Source organism: Apus apus, chromosome 3, assembly GCF_020740795.1.
Source record: "Apus apus isolate bApuApu2 chromosome 3, bApuApu2.pri.cur, whole genome shotgun sequence".
Classification (NCBI taxonomy): Eukaryota; Metazoa; Chordata; class Aves; order Apodiformes; family Apodidae; genus Apus; species Apus apus.
Genome location: NC_067284.1, coordinates 27,929,437 through 27,951,443, shown reverse-complemented (window position 1 = coordinate 27,951,443; position 22,007 = coordinate 27,929,437). Strand labels below are relative to the sequence as shown.

At 41.7% G+C, this 22,007-nt stretch overlaps 1 protein-coding gene across 3 annotated transcripts; it reads left to right on the top strand.

Annotated features, from left to right (window-relative positions):
• The first annotated feature begins 146 nt into the window (after positions 1 to 146).
• FAM110C (family with sequence similarity 110 member C) lies at positions 147 to 16,231 on the top strand. Of its 3 annotated transcripts, XR_007889016.1 has the most exons (5): positions 147 to 266; positions 357 to 1,528; positions 4,800 to 5,116; positions 14,613 to 15,820; positions 15,907 to 16,231. XR_007889016.1 is itself a non-coding variant. In XM_051614602.1 (3 exons), the coding sequence occupies exon 2, from the start codon at positions 391 to 393 to the stop codon at positions 1,486 to 1,488; it is 1,098 nt and encodes a 365-aa protein (XP_051470562.1). In that variant the 5' UTR covers positions 147 to 266; positions 357 to 390; the 3' UTR covers positions 1,489 to 1,528; positions 4,800 to 11,102. The 3 variants fall into 3 exon arrangements, 1 of the variants encoding a protein (XP_051470562.1); XR_007889015.1 differs by lacking the exon at positions 14,613 to 15,820; XM_051614602.1 differs by lacking the exons at positions 14,613 to 15,820; positions 15,907 to 16,231 and having other exon boundaries at positions 4,800 to 11,102.
• Positions 16,232 to 22,007: the final 5,776 nt, after the last annotated feature.

The following is a 22,007-nucleotide window of genomic DNA, read 5'->3' as shown; positions in this document are numbered from 1 at the left end:
GGCGGCGCTCGCGGGCAGAGGCGGGGCGGGGCCGCGCCCCGCAGCCCCGCTCGCCCCCATTGGCCGCCCCGGCCCGGCGGGGCTGGCGGAGGCGCGGGCGGGCGCGCGGGGCGGCGCGGGGCGGGGGCGCGCACAGGCGGCCGGCAGCGCGCGCACGCGGAGCCCCGACGGCAGCAGCGGGACAGGGGCGGGCGGCGCGGCCTCGGGAGCGCAGCTGCCGCCTCCCGCGCCTCGCCCTGCCTGTCTAACTACTTCTTTTTGTTTCGGTTTGTTTGCTTTTTGTTTTGGTTTGTTTGTGGGGTTTTTTTTTTGTTTTTTTTTTTTGTTTTTTTAATTATTATTTCCTTCCTTCCCAGGACTGGAAGCGGGATCCGCGTCCCTGAAATTGCTATGCCAACTGAACTCGGCCGGGCCGTGAGAATGCACGCCATCTCCGACCTCCACTCCTCCCTCACCCTGCGGCTCCTCAACAAGGGTCCCGAGTACCTGCGCAGGCAGATGGAGGCAGGCAGCCCGGGCAGGAAAAGTGCCGTGGAGAGGCTGGCAGCCGATAAGGCCAAGTACGTGAAAAGTCAGCAGGTAATCAGCACCAGGCAGGAGCCCGTCATCGTGCTTAGCTCAGCCTCAGAGAGCAGCAGCGAGACCTGTTCGGTGGAGAGCAGAACAGTCAGCAGGGACTTTGGCAGAGGGAAGGGTGCGAAGCCGCTGGAGCTGGCGAAGGCGGTGTACTCCTGCCGTGCCCCCCTGCAGCACGGCCCCCCCATAGCCAGGCGCAGCACCCCCAAGAGGCAGATGCGGCCCGATTCCCTGGTGATTTACCGCCAGAAATGCGAGTTTGGGAGAGGTCAAAGCCAGGACAGCTCACGGGGGAGCTTGGTGAGGAGGATCTTCCAAGGGTCTGTAAAGGAGAAGCAGCTGGCTTCCCCTGAGATGCCCAGACTCATGGAGGACACAGCAGCCAACGAGGGCAAAGAGTCTCTCTCAGCAAAAGGCAGTGACCATGAGCCGAGCAACCACGGAGCAGAGCACACCGCTGCTGTGAGCAGTGAAGCCCCAGGGCTATGTACACAAGAGTATGAGAGACCCTCAAAACTGAGTACGCTTCCTGAGGAGGGCAAGGAGGTGAAGAGGAGAGGTCTCCATCGCTCCCAGTCGGACATCAGCTCTCGCTACTCCAAGTCCTTCTCTGAGTTTGATACATTTTTCAAGTACTGTGGCCTGGAGCAGGAGGTCATTGAGGATCTTGGGAGAGAGAACTTCTCCGTGGTGTCTGACAACATCTCCTTCAAGATCCGGAGCACCAGCGTGGCAACGTCGGAGAGTGACTTCACACAGCACAGTGGGGACGAGGGGCTGCTGGAGGATGAACTCACAGAGCAGGTCCCCAGCAGCACTTCCGTGATTGAGCGCAACGCTCGGATAATCAAGTGGCTGTACACATGTAAGAAAGCCAAGGAGAACAACAAGGTGATGCAGGAGCTGGCATGATGGCTTCTTTCAGCATGCATTGCAGCCTGGTGAACTCAAGGTGTGTGCAAAGCCTCGCCAATTTATATGTATCTTTCCTTTTTAGAAGTGATTACCTTACCTTAGTTTGTTTTAGTCTTTCCATGAAGAGCAGAAGGAAAATGTATTTAATATACTGTGTGTTCCATTATGGCCTTTTTGCAAAGAGTCCAGCTCATTGCAAAAAAAAACAACAAACAAATGCATACAGCTTGTCAGATTTAGGTCAGCCTCCCGTGTGAAATTAGAGTCAGTGTTTATGAGGGATGTCCCTCCTTTGCAGATTCCTGATTTTATAAATAGCTTGTTTACACTATTTCTACTGTATTAAATGCTAGGAAAAAAACCAGAGAAGTGTTCAGCCCTTAATTACAGTTGCTTAGATAACAGACTGAACTGAAACTATTACTAATTATACATACACTGTGTTTATACTTTACTGCTACAGTTTTTCTCTCTTTACTCTCCCCCTCTCTCCCTTCCCCTCATATATAGGCCCCCCCAAGTACCAGGAAAGCAAACCGGAGTCAGTGCTTCTGCTAGCATTCTTATTTCCCCACAGCTTCCTGTTGGAACCATAAAAGTTTGCTCCAGGTGACCCCCTAGTATTTCACAGGTTTGAAGGTTTCCATCCTGTTTGACTCCAGTGGATCTGGGTCTTCTGCAGTGGGATTTGCTGTGCAGTTTGGCACCAGTAGCTGAAAATCAATTGTGCGGTTTGACTTGGCTAGAGAGGTACTTCACTGTTTTGAACTAAAGATAATTAAGACAAATGTGTGGCATCTAGTCTTGTAAATCAATTACTTCACAGACAGAAGCAGAACAACTTTAGCCTGGTAAAAGCCAATATCCTGGTTTTAATACAACATGGCTTTATTTTGCATATGATCTCCCAAAAAGAACTTTATTCATGGGGCCTGTGGTATTGATGATCTAGTAGATAACAGCTTTTACTCCTTGCAATACATGAAGCCCTTAGGATAAGTACCTCAGCTTACAGTGCGGTATTTAAAAATTGCGTGAGAAGATCTTGATGTGGAGGATTACGTGTATGTTTTCTGACAGTTGGGTGCATGAGAAGAATGTCGTGTAGTGTAGATACAGCTGCTGATACAGAGTGTGGGCCTTATGAACATGGAGAAACGTCGTGCTTGAGCCTCTTTCCTACGTAAATGTGAGGCTGTTGCTCTCCAATCCTTTTATTTATATAAGGCAAAAATCCATTTACTTACCTGAATCTTGTTTTAAATAAAATTCAGATTTTACTCAAAAGCCTACTTTTTCCTGTGAGTTGAGGGAGGAGGAGGGGAGAGAGGGAGAGAGCAGTTCTCACACAAACATTTCAAGCCCTTGTAGATAAGCACAGTTGTCAGGTATCTGGCTGACAACTTAAATAAGTGTTGTTATGTGACAGATCCTTTCCAAATTACCTTAGAGAGAAGAAAGGGCTCTCTTGAGCCAATCATTTCTCGTTGCTTATCCTTCTGTGATAAAAGGCAAGGGAGACACACGGAACAAAATGATGCAGGTGGTGGTTTATGAAGCTTGTTGCAGCTGCTGGTTTTACTAAAAGTGGAGGATGGGAGGCAGATGTCACCGCACACAGGAGCCACATAACAAAAATAAACACATTTCCATAAGGAAAGCAAAATAAAGGCCTGTATGCTCCTAAATGCCCTTACTGGGGATATAGTCCAGGGCTAGAACCATGGTCATCACCACAGAGCCTGCTCAAGAGGGAGCAGTTGGCCCATTCCCCATCCATTTGCATGGTGCTAAGTGTGTCCAAGTGCCACAGCTGAGACAGGAGATGCTAGTGACCACCCAGAGATCATGCAGTCTGCAGAGGCAAAGGACAGGAGGTGCTTCACCAGAGGAAAGGCAAGGGCAGGAGGGGCAGAAGCTCTTTTCCTGGGGCTGAGTTCACGTAATGGCTTTTATTTTCGGTATGTGAGACAAAATTAAAGTTCACAGCATGTAGCCTAGGTGAAAAGACCTCTGTGGAGTAAACAGCAAACTTATTTAAGTATATGGTCATTCTGCAGTAGTTCTAGTACAAGAACAAGGGAGTGCTTTACACTGGCAGCAGTTTCCTTTGGCACCAAAATTTTTGTCAGCCTAGGAAACACTGATCCATAGAGTCAATATTATAAACCTAATTTTAAACATACTAGGTCTGACTCTCAGCTGATAGACCTCAACAGTAGGGCTATGATTGCTTCCAGGCTAATTTCTGAAAACTGAGAATGTACTTACCATTTAGGCCACAGAAGCAGAAAGTTCAGACAGGTCATCTAAAACTACCAGTACACAGCATCCAGAATAAAAGACAAGAGTCATCAAGAGTTGCCATAAGTTACATTTTAGATTTACTGGCACAGAATTTAACCTGAGACTGGTTGTCACCACATGGTTGCAAGATGAATCCTGTATTTCCTTATGCCCACATGTTCACATTTTCCTTCAGTTCTACTCTTTCTTTGACAATGCAGCATCGAGTTAGATATCTAAATGTTTTCACTGTATCCATGTATTTGGCTCTGTTTAGCTTCCTTTACTGGTTATTAATGGGCAGTGGACTCCTCTGCTGCATGTTGGAGTTATGTGCTCTCCCTGACGCTCCCAGGTACATCCTTTTACATAGAGATTTACACCTTCCTCATTTTACAGAGAGGCTTGAAAACTGTTGCACCTTCTTTGGAAAAGAGACAGAAACCTGTTTTCTAAAATCCAGCATACATTATGAGTAAAACACCTTTCAAGAATTGCAGGGCTTTTATGGACCTGTGATCATCCCATTCATATTTTAAGTTCTCCTTTTAATTTTTCATGAGTTCTCCAGGACCTGGTGAGCACCATGTAAATAAAACAGCTGTTTGAAGGATCAGATTCCCTAACATGTTTCATCAGAGTGATGACTGCAGAGTCTGAGCATGGGTTGTGAGCTTTAGAAAACCAAGGTCCTCAGTGAAACGGGCATTGCTGCTTCTCAGTGGAACATTGCCTGGGTTCACCCCTGCAGTTCAGCTTCTCTTGCTGTCAATCCCACTTGACCCTAGGAAGGGAGCTCACTCTGCATTCTCTTTCCTGGGTTGAATCAAGATTGTTCAGCCTTCAGTTTCAGCACCATTCTTAAGCAGATGTTCATTTTTCAAGTGGAAATCTCCTGGGAGGTGAATCTACTAACTTTGCAATAACCATAAGCAGCTGAATAAAAGGTTTAGAATATCACTTCATGTGTGTCTGAAGTGATAAATAATAAATGAAACATTTTTTTTTTCCTCTTTCTTCAGGATCCTTGACTTGAAAGTTGAACAAAACCAGACACAGGAAGAAACTCTTCACTCCTCTGGCTCATGACTACTTTGTCCAAGTTTAGCGTTTTATTATTGCCTTCTACCCTTGCCCCCATCCCCTGGCAGCCTCACTCTTGTCACAAGTACAGAGGTGACCAAAAGCATGATCAGAAGCACAGATTGTGAACAATGCCCCAGCGAGGCAGCGGGAAACCAAACTCCTGGAAAAGCAACGTGTGGCTGCAGCTACCATCCACGGCGAGACTCATCATCAGCTCACAGCCCTAGGATGCCATTCCAGACTGTGCCAGAAGGTCTGTGTTAATGCACCTGTCTCTTTCCAGCAATGAATTTGTCAGCAGGGATGGGGGGAGAAAGTGGTCATGAAGTGGTAATGACCTCTGGGTCAGACATTTCCTTGCAGGCAGACAGGCTCCACCCGGATGTTCAAAGGCTCTGTCTTACCAGGGCTGTTTGACCAGGGCTCATCCTGACATCATTAGATGTTATTTGCTTGGCTGGTGAAGACTAACTCTGTCAGTTTTATCTGGCATACTTGGCAAGCATGTTGTAAGCTAAATTCCTGCCAAGCCTCTCTTTCTGTGAGAGCCAAATTAAGAGTACCTTGTATCCATCTAATTTGCTCTGTCACACAGGTTGCTCAGCCAGCGGGGAGGAATGGCCTTTAAAACCCTGCCCAACATATTTTCAGGAGCATGGTTCCAAGAAACAGGTAGTCAAAAATTAAGGAGGGTTTGCATAGCTACTGCCTCGCTAGGGAACAGTACAATTCACATATACATAGGCACCTCCATGTTGTTTGAAATACGTTTCCTACTCTGACATTGCAAGGTTTGGCAGCTTGTGGTTTAACAGATTTAATTTTATACACCGTGTGAGCAGTGGTCTCACAGAACCATGTTAGGAAACTATCCCAGGCAATGTAAGGCCACACTTCCCTAGCATGGGTCTGGAGTAAGGCTGTGCTTGGGATGTGTAGGGTGACATCCCTCCAGTGCAAGACAGGAAGGCACGTTAGGGCACAGCCATGCCAGGTGAATATCCTGATGGGATGAGATACCCAGTTCATCTTACTCAGTTTCTTCAAGAAAATGCTTCGTTCGGACTATCTGACCTAAACATAATTTAAGAGCTGATAAAAGGTACTTTAAGAGTATCAGTGTAGTGAATGGGGCTTCTACAATAACTCAAGGAATTTACTGGGTGTGGCTCAAACACTTACCCCAATCTGTCATTGCATGCTAGAAAATGTCTTGCATCAATATATTTCTTTGTGGACATTGCCAACCACAGAAAATGCAAGAACTTCCTGATGAAAGCCAAAGCCAGTTCCCCCTTCGATCCCAACAATGTCCATCTGTGAGAGTGGCCCTGCTGGTGTCATGGTGACTTGCTGGGTCTTGATGTTAAATGAGGGTCTCGCAGCTGTTCAATGTTTACTTTGTGTCACTGTGGATGCCGTGTCCAGCTTACCTGCCCACCAGGCCTGTGGTGTGAGGAGACAAGAAGCATCAGCTCCCATTCTTTGCATTCCTTCTGCCCACACCACAGCAGCTCCCGCCACTGCCTCTCCTGGCCCAGAACAGCTGCTGGCGCAGCCCGGTGGGTGCCAAGCTCGAGTGAGCACTTGAGCTGCATTGCTCAAGTATTTGCTGCTCCCAGTAAATGCACCTGCAGTAGCAGAAAGGATGAGGGTAAGCGGTGACGATTCAATAAAACACCAGTGGTAGGAGGAACAGTTTCCTATTTTGACCTACACAAACTGAAAGAGTTGCCCTTGAAGCGCTCATCAAGCAGTTTAGTCAACATCAGTTAAATTCACAGCAAGATCACCCTGGTTGCATTTTCATACATTTTAAATGTGCTTGTCAGTCCCTGGATGGTTAGCTCTCCATTACAGAAACAGTTTGAGAATGCAGGGCATTTGTCTTCATTTTCTGGTGTTATGTACATGTCTGAAGTTGTCAAGACATATAGATAGCAATTCCAGATAAAATAATTGTTGAACCCACTTTACATTTAGGAGAAAACTAAATAGTTGGTGCAAATGAGCTTCTGCAAACTCAGAGAGAAGCTAGAAAATGGGGATGTTTCTGTTAAATAACATTTCCATGTGTATTTGTTACGTTATTAAAGGATTGATTCTCAGAAAACTCCAACCCAAGATGCTGCTAATATGATAAGATTTATGCACTTAAGGTGCAGGATTTTGAGGGATACAGTCCAGGTTTATTAGTCAGGAGCACAACCTGTTGTATCTGTTCTTTTCATACTCACTTTGCTAGGTGCTGTACCACGTAAATATTTACCAGCATTTGTCAGAGCTAAGGATTACTTTTCTTGGAAAATATGGATGACTATAAACAGCTTGGAAAAATATTTTTGTGTTACAAATCAGTGCCCTGCCACAGGAGAAGAGATTTATTTTGTTTTGTTTCTAAGGATTTTTTTTGTTTCATTTTCAGGCTTCTGTTTGTTTTTGCTGTTTTAGTTGAGCAGTTCTTGAAACTTAAGAAAGATGCATTGGTCATGAGTTTTCAACATTAGGAAGCAATATGCTTAATTTACTTCAAAGTACTGAAGATCAGCCTTTCTCAAAGTTGATGAAAGTTGTATGGCAGAGGTTAGTGAAATCAGAACTAGCCCCATTCTGGATATTTTTTAATCCTCCTTTTGATCTTTATGAATGGTTTAACAGGGTTGTGGTGACTTTCCACATGGATTTGTGGCAAAATTTCCCTGGCTTTGCTCAAACTCTGATAGGACTCCCAGCCTCTCTGAGGTGTCATTTACCTCATAGACAATGTGAACCTGTCTAAGTTCTTCTGTTAAGCTAGAGATTCCCTTTATTTAGGAATACCTTCTGGGTAATCTAATAACCTACCTTTCCCAGTATTCCAGGAATGACAGTAGATGACAGCCTTTCTTGGGGATGGGTAATTTGGTGCTTTTTTCCAAAGAAGAAGCTCTGGGCTTTGCTCAGCTCCTGTTACTGTTACATGTAAAGGCTTTTCCTTCCTTCTACTGAGTGTTTCCATCATATCCCTTAAAATGAGAAAAACTTACTACTGTTAGTCACTTCCTATATTCTTCTAAAGAAATCTCAAGATTTATTTTTACTATTTCATTCTAAACCACGTGCTTTTGAAGAGGTGACATTTTTCAGCTTTAGTGATAAATTGAATGACCCTTGTGGAATGAACAGAACTTTTAGCAACAGAGTTGGTTTTCCAGTCTTCTGGAAAACCTAAAACTGGGGTTGAGGGCAAAGGCAAGCCACGAATTGAATTATTTTGTTTGACTAGAGCTGTGTAAACTAACATAGTCAAATGGAGTGCAAGCCTGCAGCTAACTGCTATTTACACCCAAGAGTTTCAAGGTGCTCCAACACTGTGACAAGGGGCAATGTCCATGGCTGTAGTGTAACAGAAGACAGGCACAAAGTCTGTTTTTTATGGCCTGGAAGCAAGTGTTTGCAATAAAGGCATGAGATAGAGACTGTAATTCTTGCAATATATTGTAAATATTTCTGTACATAAATGTATAAGTAAGAAATACAGATTGTTCTATAACTTGTATATTACTTTTCTAAGGGATATAAGCCCTCATGTTTTGTGAAATCACCCACACATTACATGAATGGAGATTAAGCAGAAACTTTCTCCTGGGAGTAGGTTGTCCTGTAATTGCCTCCTGTGAAGTTTCTTGCATCTGCTTTTGAATCCTTTGAAATGGAGTACTGGTCAGATCTGGTATGGACATTTCTAAGTTGCTATGTTTATATTCCTATGAAAGAACCTGTATACTATTGAAAACATACAAATAAAAATGCCACTTGGAAAGTTAATATTTTTTAAAAAACAGTATACTCTTAGTTTGATGTCTCCACTGGGGTACTATAATTTTAAAGCTAGAATCGTAGAATCACAGAGTGGTTTGTGTTGGAAGGGACCTTAAAGATCATCTAGTTCCAACTCCCCTGCCATGGGTATGGACACCTCCCACCTAGATCAGGTTGCTCAAAGCCCCATCCAACCTGGCCTTGAACACTTCCAGGGAGGGGGCTTCCACAACTTCTCTGTGCAACCTGTTCTGGTGTCTCACCACACTCACACTAAAGAGTATCATCCAAATATCTAAAGAATGTCTTCCTAATATCTAATCCCACTAGGGAATTAATTTATCTGTGACTAGAGTTGATATTAGACTGTGAGCATCCAAAAGCATAATGCTTCCCTGGACCGTACCCAGACCCCTGGCTGAGAACTTAGGCAGGCGATCTTGTAAGAAGGTAGCACTCACAAGGAGTGTTAGCTCTCAATCCCAGTAAATTTGAAATAAATGAGTCAAGGGCTGTTCCATGGTATTTTAATATTTTTCATTTCAGAATATGGCTAAAAAGATGGGTGGGATAGTTATTTTTTACAGACTTCAGTATTATATTTGTGTTTACTCACTGTCAAAAGCTACAGTGTGCTGCATATTTCATATTCATCACAGCCAGTGTCCAAAGTGGCAAGGAGCTTCAAGTTCTGGTTGGAAAAAACATGTCTCTAGAATCTTCTTAACAAGCTGTTGTTTGACTGGATTCCACAGAAAAAAATTCAGTATGTGATACTAATCCCCTGTGCACGTATTTTGTGAAGAAAGCAGCAGAAATAACAGCTGGGGTACAAAAAGCTTTTACCAGAGACCAATGCACTCCATTTGCATAATTACAATTTTGGTATGGTCTAAACTGCTCAGCCACCACTGTTTCACCAGCCAGCATTTGAACATAACTAGAGGTAGAACAAACTGATGATGCCTGTGCAAATTAGGCTCTTCCACAAAAACCCAAGAGCAGCTTTATCATCATTGACATGTAGCCTTCCCCACAGTAGCCCTGGCTGACCTGTGTCAGTGCAAGATACAAAGCAAGTCTGGAAAGGGGTGACAATTTGTGCATCCCCCTTTCTATGGAGGTTAATATCTCATAGCAAGTCTTTGCTGCCTTGGAGTGGAACGAGCCATCATAGCCCATGGAATATCCTTGGGCTACAGCCCAGCTTAGCATTTTAAGAACATTATTTTAAAGCCCTTTTTCATTTAGCGTCTTTGTCTCACATTTTATGAAGTTGGGTGAATTTCTTACAGAAATAAAGATTTGTAAGTTTTTGTTCACAGACTGTCTGGTGTAAGCAACCTCTTAAAGTCCATAGCTTACTGATTCACTGCTTCTCTTTTGATTTTTCTCTGGGTAATAAATACAAGTTGGAAAGAAACTCTAAAGATATAGTAATTGGAAAAAGGCATTTTCAGGTGTTTTGTAGATGTTGGTGCATTCTGAACGTAGAACTCCAATACTTAGCATCTCCAAGAACTTTTGACGAAGAACAGTCTATGTCAAGAGCAGAAAAATAAGCAAATACAGGGCTTAGCTTTACTCTCCAAAGAGATACTTCCAGGTTTTGGGAAGGTTTAGGGATTGGGCCATATTTATCCTGGGTTTATCCTGTGGGACTAAAGGAGACTATATCAATTCATTTAAGCAGAATGTTGGAGGGAGGTGCTCCATCTTGACCTAGAAAGAATGACTCAGCTCATTTGCAGTCAATGGTGTAATAGGCAGCTTAGTCCAGGAAGTTCTCCATGACAAAAGGTGTTGAGAATTTTGATCACTTATACTTGCCAATAAAACCAGAAAAACGAATAGTATCAGAGAAAAACAATCTCCAGATCTAAGTGAGTTACATATATCCATCTCTAGAAATCAGTCTAGCTCCTGAAAGAACATAAAATCCTGTAAAATTAGTTTGCACATTTGTAGGGGAGTTGTCTTGCTTTGGCAATTAATATAATAAAACTATCTAAGAGCTTTGCTTCTTTGGATTTCACACTTTGCCTCAATAAGGAACAGCCCCATGAGAGTACCAGTTTTGTACTTTTTCATGGGCTGTAGCAAGAAGCAAAGGGCAGCAATAATTGACAAGTGATGATCAACATAAGACAGTGTGAAAACAACCAGAGCTAAGATTTAGACTCATGCACAAAGAGGCGGGCACAGCTGAGCACACAAAGGGGAACGTTGCCCTAACTCCTTCCTGTCAACCCAACCTCTTCTTACATCACTGTTTTTCTCACTGGTGAGTAGGAAGTTTTAACCACTTCCACGGTTACTCATCAGTTTGAATTGCACATCTTATGCCCTCCCTGACAGTCCCTTTCAGTGTTTGTATTTCCAATAAACTCATTCATGTTACAACAGTATTAAAAAAGGAAGCATGCTATTTATCCTCATTCTTGTGCCGTCTTTTTTTTCTGAATAACATTTCCAGTTAGGTGTTACATTCTTCTACTCTATTTTTTTCTATCCCTACCCCAAGGAAACTAAAAATTAAACAGTCAAGAAATGAATGAGTTGCATAGTTAAGCAGAGGCTTACTAGGTTAGAGACCAATGTTCCAGTCCTGTCATGTGCATAACTCTTCCTGCGTAACTTAGCACCACTTTTCATTGTTTTCCTCTTTGATACCTGTTTCTAACATCATCCTTGGCTTGCTTTTGGGCCTTTTAGATGAGAAGTTTCTCAGAGGTGTGGTGTGACACTTCACTTGTCTGCAAAGAGCTCTGAGCACAGCTACTACAAAATCAAATGCCAAATCAGAGATCTATTAATGGCGTAGTGTAGTTTAAACCTTCTAGGAATTTCAGTCTGGCCAAATAAAGAGAACATCAGACCAGTGAAAGCAAATTGGGAAAGCTTTGCAGCAACAGGTCTGAAAAAGGAAAAGGTCCTGAAGCGGTTCTGTGTGCAACCCAGTACAGAGACATATACCTTGAATTTGTTGGAAAGATGGGGCTTGCCCCTCATTTATTGAGGACTAGCCATTCCTCAGTATTTATTTTCTCCAGGAAAGTAAATTTAAGAAGCAGTTTATCACACACAAAAGTCAATCACCTGCAAAAATAAGCTGAATTGACTCTCCAGACATCTACCGGGTTCAACATGAGCTCCCCAGAGCTGCCTTCATCTGCTGTGGCAGCAGCAAGAATAGGTCTCCATTATTTCACTCTGTTATAGAAAAGGATTAATTCCTTCATGTCAGTTACTATAAAGAGAGTGAAAAATGTGTAATTTCTGCAAACAGACCTTCAATGTAACTTCCTAAACAGACTAATAGCCTGGAGACTCCAATTTTCTTTGATTTTCACTTATTTAGTTCATTGTGTGTGTGGCAGGAGATGATGCAGGCATGGGGGCTGCTGTGAAGGAGGCCTGCTAGTAAGAGGGGGTGGTTGACTTGAACTCTAAACCCACTTGCTAGAGCTCATCCTCTCAACAGTAGTTCTGTCAGCTTCAAGGCACATGCCCACTGCGTAAGCAGAATCCGTACCAGCAAGTTAAAGCAAGAGGACAGGGTTTATCTTCATCTAAATAAATGCTCTACCATTTCAAACAATTCTGTATTTGTCCTTCTAGACAGATTTCAAATAAACATTTCCATCTTGAGTCCATCTTAAAATGATATAGCTCATTCTTAAATCAAAAGAAACCCTAACCAAGGACTTCTGTACTTCTTTTCAATTGATTTTACTCAAAATTCTTCTAGGTATCTATCTTTTTAATGTATATCTAGGTATATTTCTTACCTAGATGTATTTCTTTTCAAAGAAAAGTATTTCATAGTTCTTATAGAAAGTTATGATCCAGGTCAAAAACATCCAAACATTCAGGACTGTTCAGATATTTAATCTGGACAAGAAACAGAAGAATGCCAGTTTTTAATTTTATATTTTTCTTCAAGCCTGCTCTTCATTCAAGTTCATGGTTCAGCGAGGGAGGTGGGAGTGGCATGAGGAACTTCCAGTATCTGGTGTGCCTGGCCATGGGTAAATGCTGTGTTTTGCTTTAAGTGTATAGTATGCAGTGTGATAAGGTTCCAGGCATGACTATGAAACATAAACATTGCCCAGTAGCAGTATTCCCATTATTAAGAACCTGGTAATGTTCATTTCCTAAAGCCTTCACAGCCTTCCATAGCAGTTCTCTTTGTTGTGACTAAGCTCAGTGACACAGCTGGATGGTGTCTGAACAGTCAGGGTTACATCTTTGCCACTATGACTAAGGATGAAACACAAAGCAAAGACAACAAATTCCATCTGAGCAGGAAGTAAACACAGCTGATTCTGGGTGAAATCAAATGGGATGGTGCAACGGAAATACAAAATATTCAGACACAAATAGATGTATTCCACAGGGGGAAGTATGCTGCGTAACAAAATATCCAGCACAAGTAAAAGCAAAGCCAATAGCTGAATGAGGAAGTGAAAATTAAATCAGTTCAAGAAAAATTCTCAAAAATTAAAAAGCACAAGGAACGAGATAGACTGGAAATCTCCCAGACTGTGGAAAGAATAAAGATGTAGCTGTGATAATGGGGTTTTTGACTGCGTGGAGGATGCAAGAAAATTAATCAGCAATAAAGTGAAAAGTCACATGGAATATTTGGGTTAATTATAAATAGTCAGTTTGCCTGATATGAGAATCTTTTTAATGAAGTCATAGGGACTAGATACAGACTCTATAAAATGTTTTGCTTTTCAAGCTCCAAGATTCTCTGTGTGCTTAATGAAGTAATTAATTAACTATTGGTAGTACCTGCAGATAGAAAGAGCCATGTGATACTGCAGTCAAGAGGAGGGGTGCTAAGTTACTTGGTAATACCTTGAGCTATTTGAAATTGTGCAACGTTTCTAAAGCACTCACAACCTTTCAGAATAATAATTCTCTTTACCAGAAGTATCTCAGAGCCAGTTTTACAAACAGATGCTGGTACTAAGGGTTCAGCCGCATGACTCAGCTATGGCAGCTAAACCTGCCAGCACTTGTCCTGTGAGCTGCTGTGACTGTCCAGGGGCATGCTCCTGCCCTGCTCCGAATGAGACGTGATGCAGCAGGGCCTGTAGGTAGTTTACAGGTAAGGTGTGTTGCTTTGCTATGAGGGCAGGCTAACACAAACAAGGTCCAGCAGCACAAGGCACCTCATCTAACTTTAATCCCCCAGCAGCTCCCTCTGCAGCCAGTGACTCATCCTGTCTTTAGATAGATTTGGGTATGAAGCATGAATCACTTCTGGAGCTGCCTGTATTTCATTGCTGATTACAGAGGGGGACTAGATGACTAGTTTAGACTAGACTACTAACCTTTGGCCAGGTAGACTTTGACAAGAGCAAGTCCACCCTCCGCTGATGTTCATAACATAGCATTTTGAGTGCAGTGTCTGTCTGAAGCTGTAAAGCCTACTGGGATTCTCAGAGAGGGGCTGTTATTTTTCACAGTCCTTTATTGAGATAAAACATTTTGGTCAGAGTGGCTGCTGTTTCTGAAAGTCCCCACGAAGGTGTGGCTGAGGAGGCTTCAATTTGATGAACCCAACATTTGTCAACACTGAAGTTCCCCAGAAGAAACACCACAGAGCAAACATTATCATTGGCAGAATGTTCCCATATGGCGAAGGATGTCAAGTGCCTCCAGCCTAGGTGGAGCTCGGGAAACGTGGCACCACAGCCGTACTCTAACATTGAGACAAGTGCAAAATGTGTGCTTCCTTCTTTAGGAATAGGCAGGTTAGTTAAAGATAAACTTAACATTTGGCATATTAATTAACTTCCGTGAGTGCAGCTGTCTAGAACAAGTTCTGCATTGTCTGTTCCCTTCAGCCTCTTAAAGTTGTTTTAAACTCTCAACCTGCAGTTTAAAGTGGTGCTCACTGAGCCGTGGTGACATTTGGTATATCTCTTTGATAGACCACAACACTGAGGATGAATCTGAAAGATCAAGAAGTGTGCTTCTATCTGAGAAGACAGCTGGGTCTTAAGCCAAAAAGTGAAGCAATTGCTGGAAAGTCAAGGAGAAGCAATGCAAGGATTTATTACAATTGCCTTTGTATTTTTTTCAAAATGTAAGAGGAAAGAGCAGTTTGTGAAAACAATAGCAAAGGTGTTGAAAATTGTAGGGGGAAGGACATGTGAATCATTAGTGTACATAAATCTATATATCTAAATGGTAAAACCTGATGTTTTTTTGCATTACTGTTTCTCACAAAAGTACCTAATAAAATCTGCTTTTTAAAAAAAAAAAAAGAAAAGAAAAAAACGTTGGTCCCCTCAAAATTAAGAGTCTGAAAGTTAATGTATTTTTGCCAGGAAGAACAACCACAAGTCAAAGCAAAACATCACATACACAGTAGAAGAAGTAGGTCCACAGCATCTGGCACACACAGAAATAGGCTCATTTTCAGGGTGGGGTTTTGAACGGGACATCAGAGGGGAATCATGGAAAAGTTGAATGTCATTTATTACTTGTTCAGCTGAACTGTAAGGAGGAAGAAACAGTTTGCAAGCTGATCCAATGTGTAAAAAGATATTCTTTTTTGTTATAGGTAGGGCCAGATCTGCCATGACAAGAGCGTGTGAGAGCTCTCATGATACCATTAATGCAAAACATTCTGTACCAGCACTACTGAGTATAAGCACTGTACTCCTTTAATCTTAAAATTTCAATATGTATGTATACTATCTGTAGTCTATTAGGATTAAAGTTAAATATTTGTTTGCATTCTAGTCAGCCCAATATGTTATAAGCCATTAGAGTTCTATATAAGGAATCCTTACTTTAGAAAAATTGTATATGCTTATTTCAGTGATAACACACTGAAAAGGAGGCTTTAACTTTAACTCTAAAACTGTATGATATCTTAATATGTGAATGTACAACTTATGCATCTGTTAATGTGTAACTAAGTGAAAGACACTGTGGAACAGCAGAGTGAGTTTGTTTGCAGTTTTCACAGTTGTGCTACAGTAAAAAAAATGTGATTTACATGTTCTACCATAAAAAGCCCTAAATACAGTTTGTAGCAGAGAGGGAAGTAAAGGCAATTTCACTTTTTGCTATGTTTTTTTTTCTAAAACTCTCCTCCCCACCTATTGCTTTAGCCTTGCTTTTATGAAAGGTAAGCCTGTCTGAAAAACTCTTAAATCATCCAGAACTCTTGTAACATCCTCTCAGATTATTAAGCAATACTATCTTTATTTCCAGGTGGAAAACTGAAGCAAAAAGAAATAAAAAATCCATCAACATCGAGAAATCACATGCTGATGCTAAAGGGAAAATTTGTTATCTCTGGAATAGAGCTATAAAGAAAAACCAGGAAAAAATAAACAAGAAAAAAGGAAGGAAAGAACTGCAAACAACATTAGGCTGAAACAGAAGTGACTAGGAAACAGAAATCTATAAAAGACCTTAAAATTAAGCCTGTTGATAGCTCAAGAGTGTCTTATACCCAGCTGTCCTCCCCAAGAAACAATACTCCTCTCCTAATATTTCTTAAAGACTTACTTACATAAAATGTTTATGAACTCATTATTTTACACTCTGCTTCTAAATTTGTCCTTCTACAGCTGTCATCCCCCTCCTATCTGACCCTTTGTGCTTATTATGAAATTAAAGCAGCCTGCCAGGTTGTGCAAACACTCCCCATGGCAAATCTGGGCGTACCTGAAAGTCACACACTGTGTTTGCCTGAGGTCTTAGCTGCTCCTCCCACAAAACAGGCAGAGATTGCATCTGTTTGCAGATGAAATCTATATTATTGATTTCTAGCCATCAGGGTTCACGCAGATGCTGTTTGCTGAAACCCCAAAGCAAAGTATGAGTTGCAGCACCGGAGACACACCAGCCAATTTTTCTTGCATCTGCCATTTCCTTGCACTTCTCTTTTATTTTGACTTTCTACTTTGGAGGCATGTCTGTGTTGTATTGCCTATAAATATGTTTTGTATCCTGAGATTTTCCTTGCTCTTCTAAATACACTAGTCCTCCATCCTCTAGCTGTCTGTCAAAGGTGATCAAAGAAGGAGCTGAAAAGAAATAGTTTAAAAGGGAATTGCTGATCAAAGGAATGGAAATAACATTTTGACCAGAAATATGTGATGTTATGTCATGGGAGGATTGGTAGCGAGGGAATAACAGTCTTTTTATTATTAAAATAAAGACTTGTAATACTGATAGATTATTTTAAAATATACTAATATCTTATTATTATCTAACGAAAATTAAGCAGCAGCTTTTTGATAGCTCTTCGGACCTAAGAGCTCTTATCTCTTTGGTATACATTTAATTCTTTCTCTGAAGACTCTTGAACTCTTTACTTTTGAAGATAAGATACTGGATTAAAAGGAACAGTATTTTTATTTTATTTGCTTTAGAAAGTCCACACGTTTTGAGGAAGAAGAACTGACTAAATTGACAAAGATTAAAAGCTGTGAATGGCAAAACATGGAACTGGGACAACTTGCAGCATTTGTATGAATCCACCAGGAAGCCACCTACTTTGCAGCAGGCTTTGTGCTGTAGGAAATGCATTCACACTGGTCGTATCCCACTCAAGGCTGTGGGATGGTGCTCTCAGCACCAGCACAGGAGTGCCTTCAAACCCCACGTCCCTAAGTGCCCACACTGCTTGACAGGGCACAAACACAAATGAAAAACATTTTTGTGGCAAAAGCAATTTACATTCTAAGAGATGTAAAGAAGTGACAAACAGCTACATTAAAGAAAACAAGCACAAGTTAGAACAAAAACAGCCAACATTTTTTAAAATACTACTAGATATCTTAATCTATAGTTGGGCAACTTAATTCCTCAACCTAAACCCTTATTAAAAGCATTAACGATTGTGAAAGTTCTCCAGTTCTGAAAAAAAAAAACCACAACAAACCAAACAAAAAAAAAAAACCAAACACAAAAAAACCCAAAATCACACACACAAAACCCCCAAAAAACCACAAAACCCCCAACAAACAAACAAAACAAAAACAAGCAAACAAAAAAAACAACAAAAACCCCACAAACAAACAAAACCAAAAACAAAACCACAGCACAAAACCAGAGAATTTACATTTCTTTGCCTGAATATAAATGTAAGACCGAGGTTTTCAAACATGAGCAGGGATTTTTGACAGATAAGATTCAGAAACACGTCTGATAGTCCAGTTTTGCAGAACTGCTGATAGGAAGCCACCCCTTCTTGACAGTGTGTCTCCTGTAGCTGGTAATTAAAAAAACTGATAATTTTGGTTTGGATTCCAGATCATGAATACCATATTTGTAAACATAGGCTCAAGATGTACTCAATGTTTAGATTTCACAGTAGGCTTTCACTGTTTTTTCAGAGCTTTGATATGAGCAATGCTGCAGCGATATTAGATTATATCACCAAATGGATGTATGGATTTGAATCTAGCTTTAAAAAGTCAGTGAGAGCACAATTCACAATAACAAATCTTTCCAGTTCTTTTTGCTACAGATTCATTCTTCTACAAGATACAAGCGCACAATGAATTATGAAATGCATCAACATTTCTCCTCTCTTATTGCCTTTTATTTGGGTGTTTTTTTGTTGCTTTCTTTTTTGTTGTTTTCTCCTGTTTGGAGACATGCATCCCTTAACCATTTTCTGATCTATCAACCAGTAAAGTTAATAACATCTGAAAATAATAGCAACAACTTGAAAAAAAAAGCAGAGTTACATACAGGCTCTCTTTCCTTCTCTAGCATTAGAAATACCTGACCCTTTTTGGAGAGCATTATGAACCCATGAAATAATAGATGAATACACAAAAAGAGAGCAGCCACATAAATAATTTAAAAACATGACTAATGCTCTAAATCATTAGATTATTATTTTATCATTACTTTATCATATCTCTTTCCATTCAGTTGTCTGCTTTGCCCATTAGGGGCAATTATTTTTCAGAATTCCTCAGTGACTTTCCTAAGAGTTCCAGCCCTGTGAAAGAAGAGCTGACAGACCAATTACAGTATCAAGGATTCCCCCTAATTAACACCGTCTGGTTAGCAATTAAAATTAATATCACAGGAGAAACATTTCTGGAGTTTGCAGACATTAGTGATTTAATAATCATTGTGATATCTATAGCCTCTTCCATGTGTGTTTACATAACAGAAGCACCAAAACCTGCTGAAGTGGAAGATGATCAAAGTCATGTTCCTAATTAGGCAACAAGCCAAAGAGAAAAGGCAGATTGGTAAACCCTTCACAGCTTTCATAGACCCTTTAAATACTAACAAGTCAGGGAGTTACTAAGTACTGGTATAGAATACATCACACTAACAAGACAACAGAAGCTTTTGTCTCAGAACTATCAAAAATAAAATGTTTGTCTTGGGAAAAGAATTTTTTACCATTTAAACTGTGAATCCTGAGTATGAATGGGTTTGATTTTAATTTTGTACAAGACCAAAAAGCTGGAACCACTGAGACATTTAATTTCAATTATTTTGAAAGGCTTAAGCTGACTATGTTGAAAGCTTTCTTCTGAAAAGCAGCAGCACAATCTATGGCCACTGAGGCTTCTAACCTCGCTATCACTTCAATGAAAGGAGAATTAGGAGTGTAATTTGATTTTTTCAAAATAAATAGAAACAAATGTAAAACCTTTTCTCTGTAGGGGACAATGATGACTAGGACTCTATAGCGGAATACTTGCTTTGGAATTGTAGGGATTCCCTCAGTGTCCCATGAATCAAAATGAGCTTCAGACACTCATCAGTCGAGATGCTGGAAACATAATGTTTAATGCTCTTCTCTAGAGTCACATAAGCCATAGACATAACTGATAGTGCCCTTCTGAGGACAACTGAGTTTGCTGCAATTGAGCTACCATGACCCTAAGAACACACAGCAACAAAAATGGGTGCTGTCTCAAAAAATACTATTTTTTTAATATTTACTAATAAATGTACCTTGTCAGTTTGACCCTCCACTTGATCAATGATTCCCAGAGCAAAGAGTTTATCTGGTCCCTAGTCTTTGCTTAGAGCAGGAAAAGTGAAATGGGAAAATGGCCTTATAACTCCACAGTCATTCAGTTGAACAACTCGATCCCTGCAAGTTGTCCTCCATTACCACTTTTTTTTATCTTCCAAAGGAATGTAGGAATTTATGTGCTCCTTATCACAGTAAAAAATCATCATTCCCATGGCAGAACAGTAAATGCATCTAAATGTCTTGGAGGAGTTTCGTTTGATTTTCTCTGGGATATTCAAGAACCCCACAGTATTAGCACTCGTCCTTGACATGAACATTGTAAAGCTCCTTGGGATATCAGATTTGCCTGTTCCCTTACCTAAGGCTCCTGAAGCAATCTGTGCTTTGTCTCACCCTTTCCCAGACTGCCAAGTTCTTGTTACATAGGACAGTTTGTGAACCAAGCACCCGGGACATGGGCCAGTGCCGGAAGAGCCTTGCTGTGGGAGCCTGTTGGAAAAAGGTTACATGCCAAGCGTTGGCAGCACAAATTGTGCAAGACCATTTTGCATAGCTGTGCTGGATCCTTGAACCAGGAGTCCAAGCAAGGAATAAGGAATGTGGAGGAATTCACCTTGCCTCTGGCGTGCCTCCATGTCTGTGACCAATACCTGTAAGGTTTGGTCATCACCCACTCTGGGGCTTTACCAGGAGGTTCACAACCCTGCACTTCAGCAGAGCAGACTTTGGTGTGTTCAGAGTTGCTTAGAATTGTGGGGGACAGTGTCCTGGAGGGAAGACAGGTCCAGGATAGCTCTTTTTTTTTTTTTTTTTTTTTTTTTCAAAAATCATCTCCTGTGAGCTCAAGAATGGTCCATCCTGATGAGAAGGAAAAAAAAGAAAAGGTGGAAGGAGGACTGCCACTCCTCACTAAATCTCATAAAGTGCCAATCCTTACTAAAGCATAAAAAGGAAACAAACAGGAGGTGGAAGCAGGGACAGGTAACCCGGGAGAAATACAGGGACACTGCCCAAACATGCAGAGATGGGATTAGAGAGGGCAAAGTCCACCTAGAGCAAAAACTGGTGGGAGACATGCAGGGCAACAAGAAGGTCCTTGGCAGGTATATCAGCAGCAAAAGGAAGATTGGGAAAAATGTGAGGCTGCTGCCAAATGAGCAGGGAATCTGGTGACAAAGGACAAGGTAGTCAATGGGCTGAGGTACTTGAAAGGCTTCTTCACCTCCGTCTTCGCTGGTATTGGCCTTTTGCAATCTCAGGGCGCTGAAACCAGTGGGAAAGCCTGGAACAAAAAAGAGTGATTTGCTGGGGGAGGATCATTAAAGAAACATGTGAAAACATTGGAAGGACACAAGTTCATTGGCCCTGATGGAATGCACTCCTGAGTGCTGAGGGAGCTGACCAATGTCACTGCAAGGCTACTTTCCATTATCTTTCAAACCATTCTATGATTCTATGATAATGGCAAGAGAGAAAGATTCATGAGGACTAGCAGAGAGCAAATGTCACTGTCATCAAGAGGGGTGAGAAAAAAGATATAAGGAATTACAGTCCAAGCAGCCTCACCTTAATTACAGGGAAGGTGATGGAGCAAATAATCCTGGAAAACCTTTCCAAACACACGAATGGCAACAAAGTGGCTGAGCGTAGTCAACAAGGATTTGCAAAGGTGAAATAATCCTTGACCTGACAGCCTTCTAAAATGAAGGAAATGGCTCAGCAGCTGAAGGTGGAGCCTTTAGCAGGAATTTTCACACTGCCTCCCAGAACATCATTAATGACCTAGATTTTGGGACAGAGTGAAGGCTCAGCAAGACTGCAGACAATACAAAGTTGGAAGGAGTGGTTGATACACCAAGGGGTTGTATTGCTATTTAGAAGGACCTGACCTGAACAGGCTGGAGAAATGGGCCAACAGGACTCTGATGAAGTTCAATAAGGGAAGTAAAAAGTCCTGCACCTGGGGAGGAACAGCCCCATGCACCAGTGGACTCTGGGAGCCAACCAACTCAAAGGAAGAACTGCAGAGGAGGAATATGGGGGATCCTGGTGGAAAACAATCTGACCACAAACTAGCAATGCACAATTGTAGCAAAGAAGTTCAAGAACCTCCTGAGCTGCATTAAGAATGGTGTTGCCAGCACATCAAAGGATGTGACCCTGTACTCTGCTCAGCACTGGTGACACCACCTCTGAGTACTATATCCAGTTCTGGGATTCCCAACACATGGACATACTGGAAATACAGCCCAGCAAAGGGCCATGGGGATAGTGAAGTGACTGAAGCATGTGTGCTACAAGCAGAGGCTGAGAGAGATGGGACTGTTCAGCATTGAGAAGGGGAAGT

Excerpts from the sequence above, each read along its gene's own strand:
- FAM110C (XM_051614602.1), top strand. The coding sequence starts at position 391 with ATGCCAACTGAACTCGGCCGGGCCGTGAGAATGCACGCCATCTCCGAC.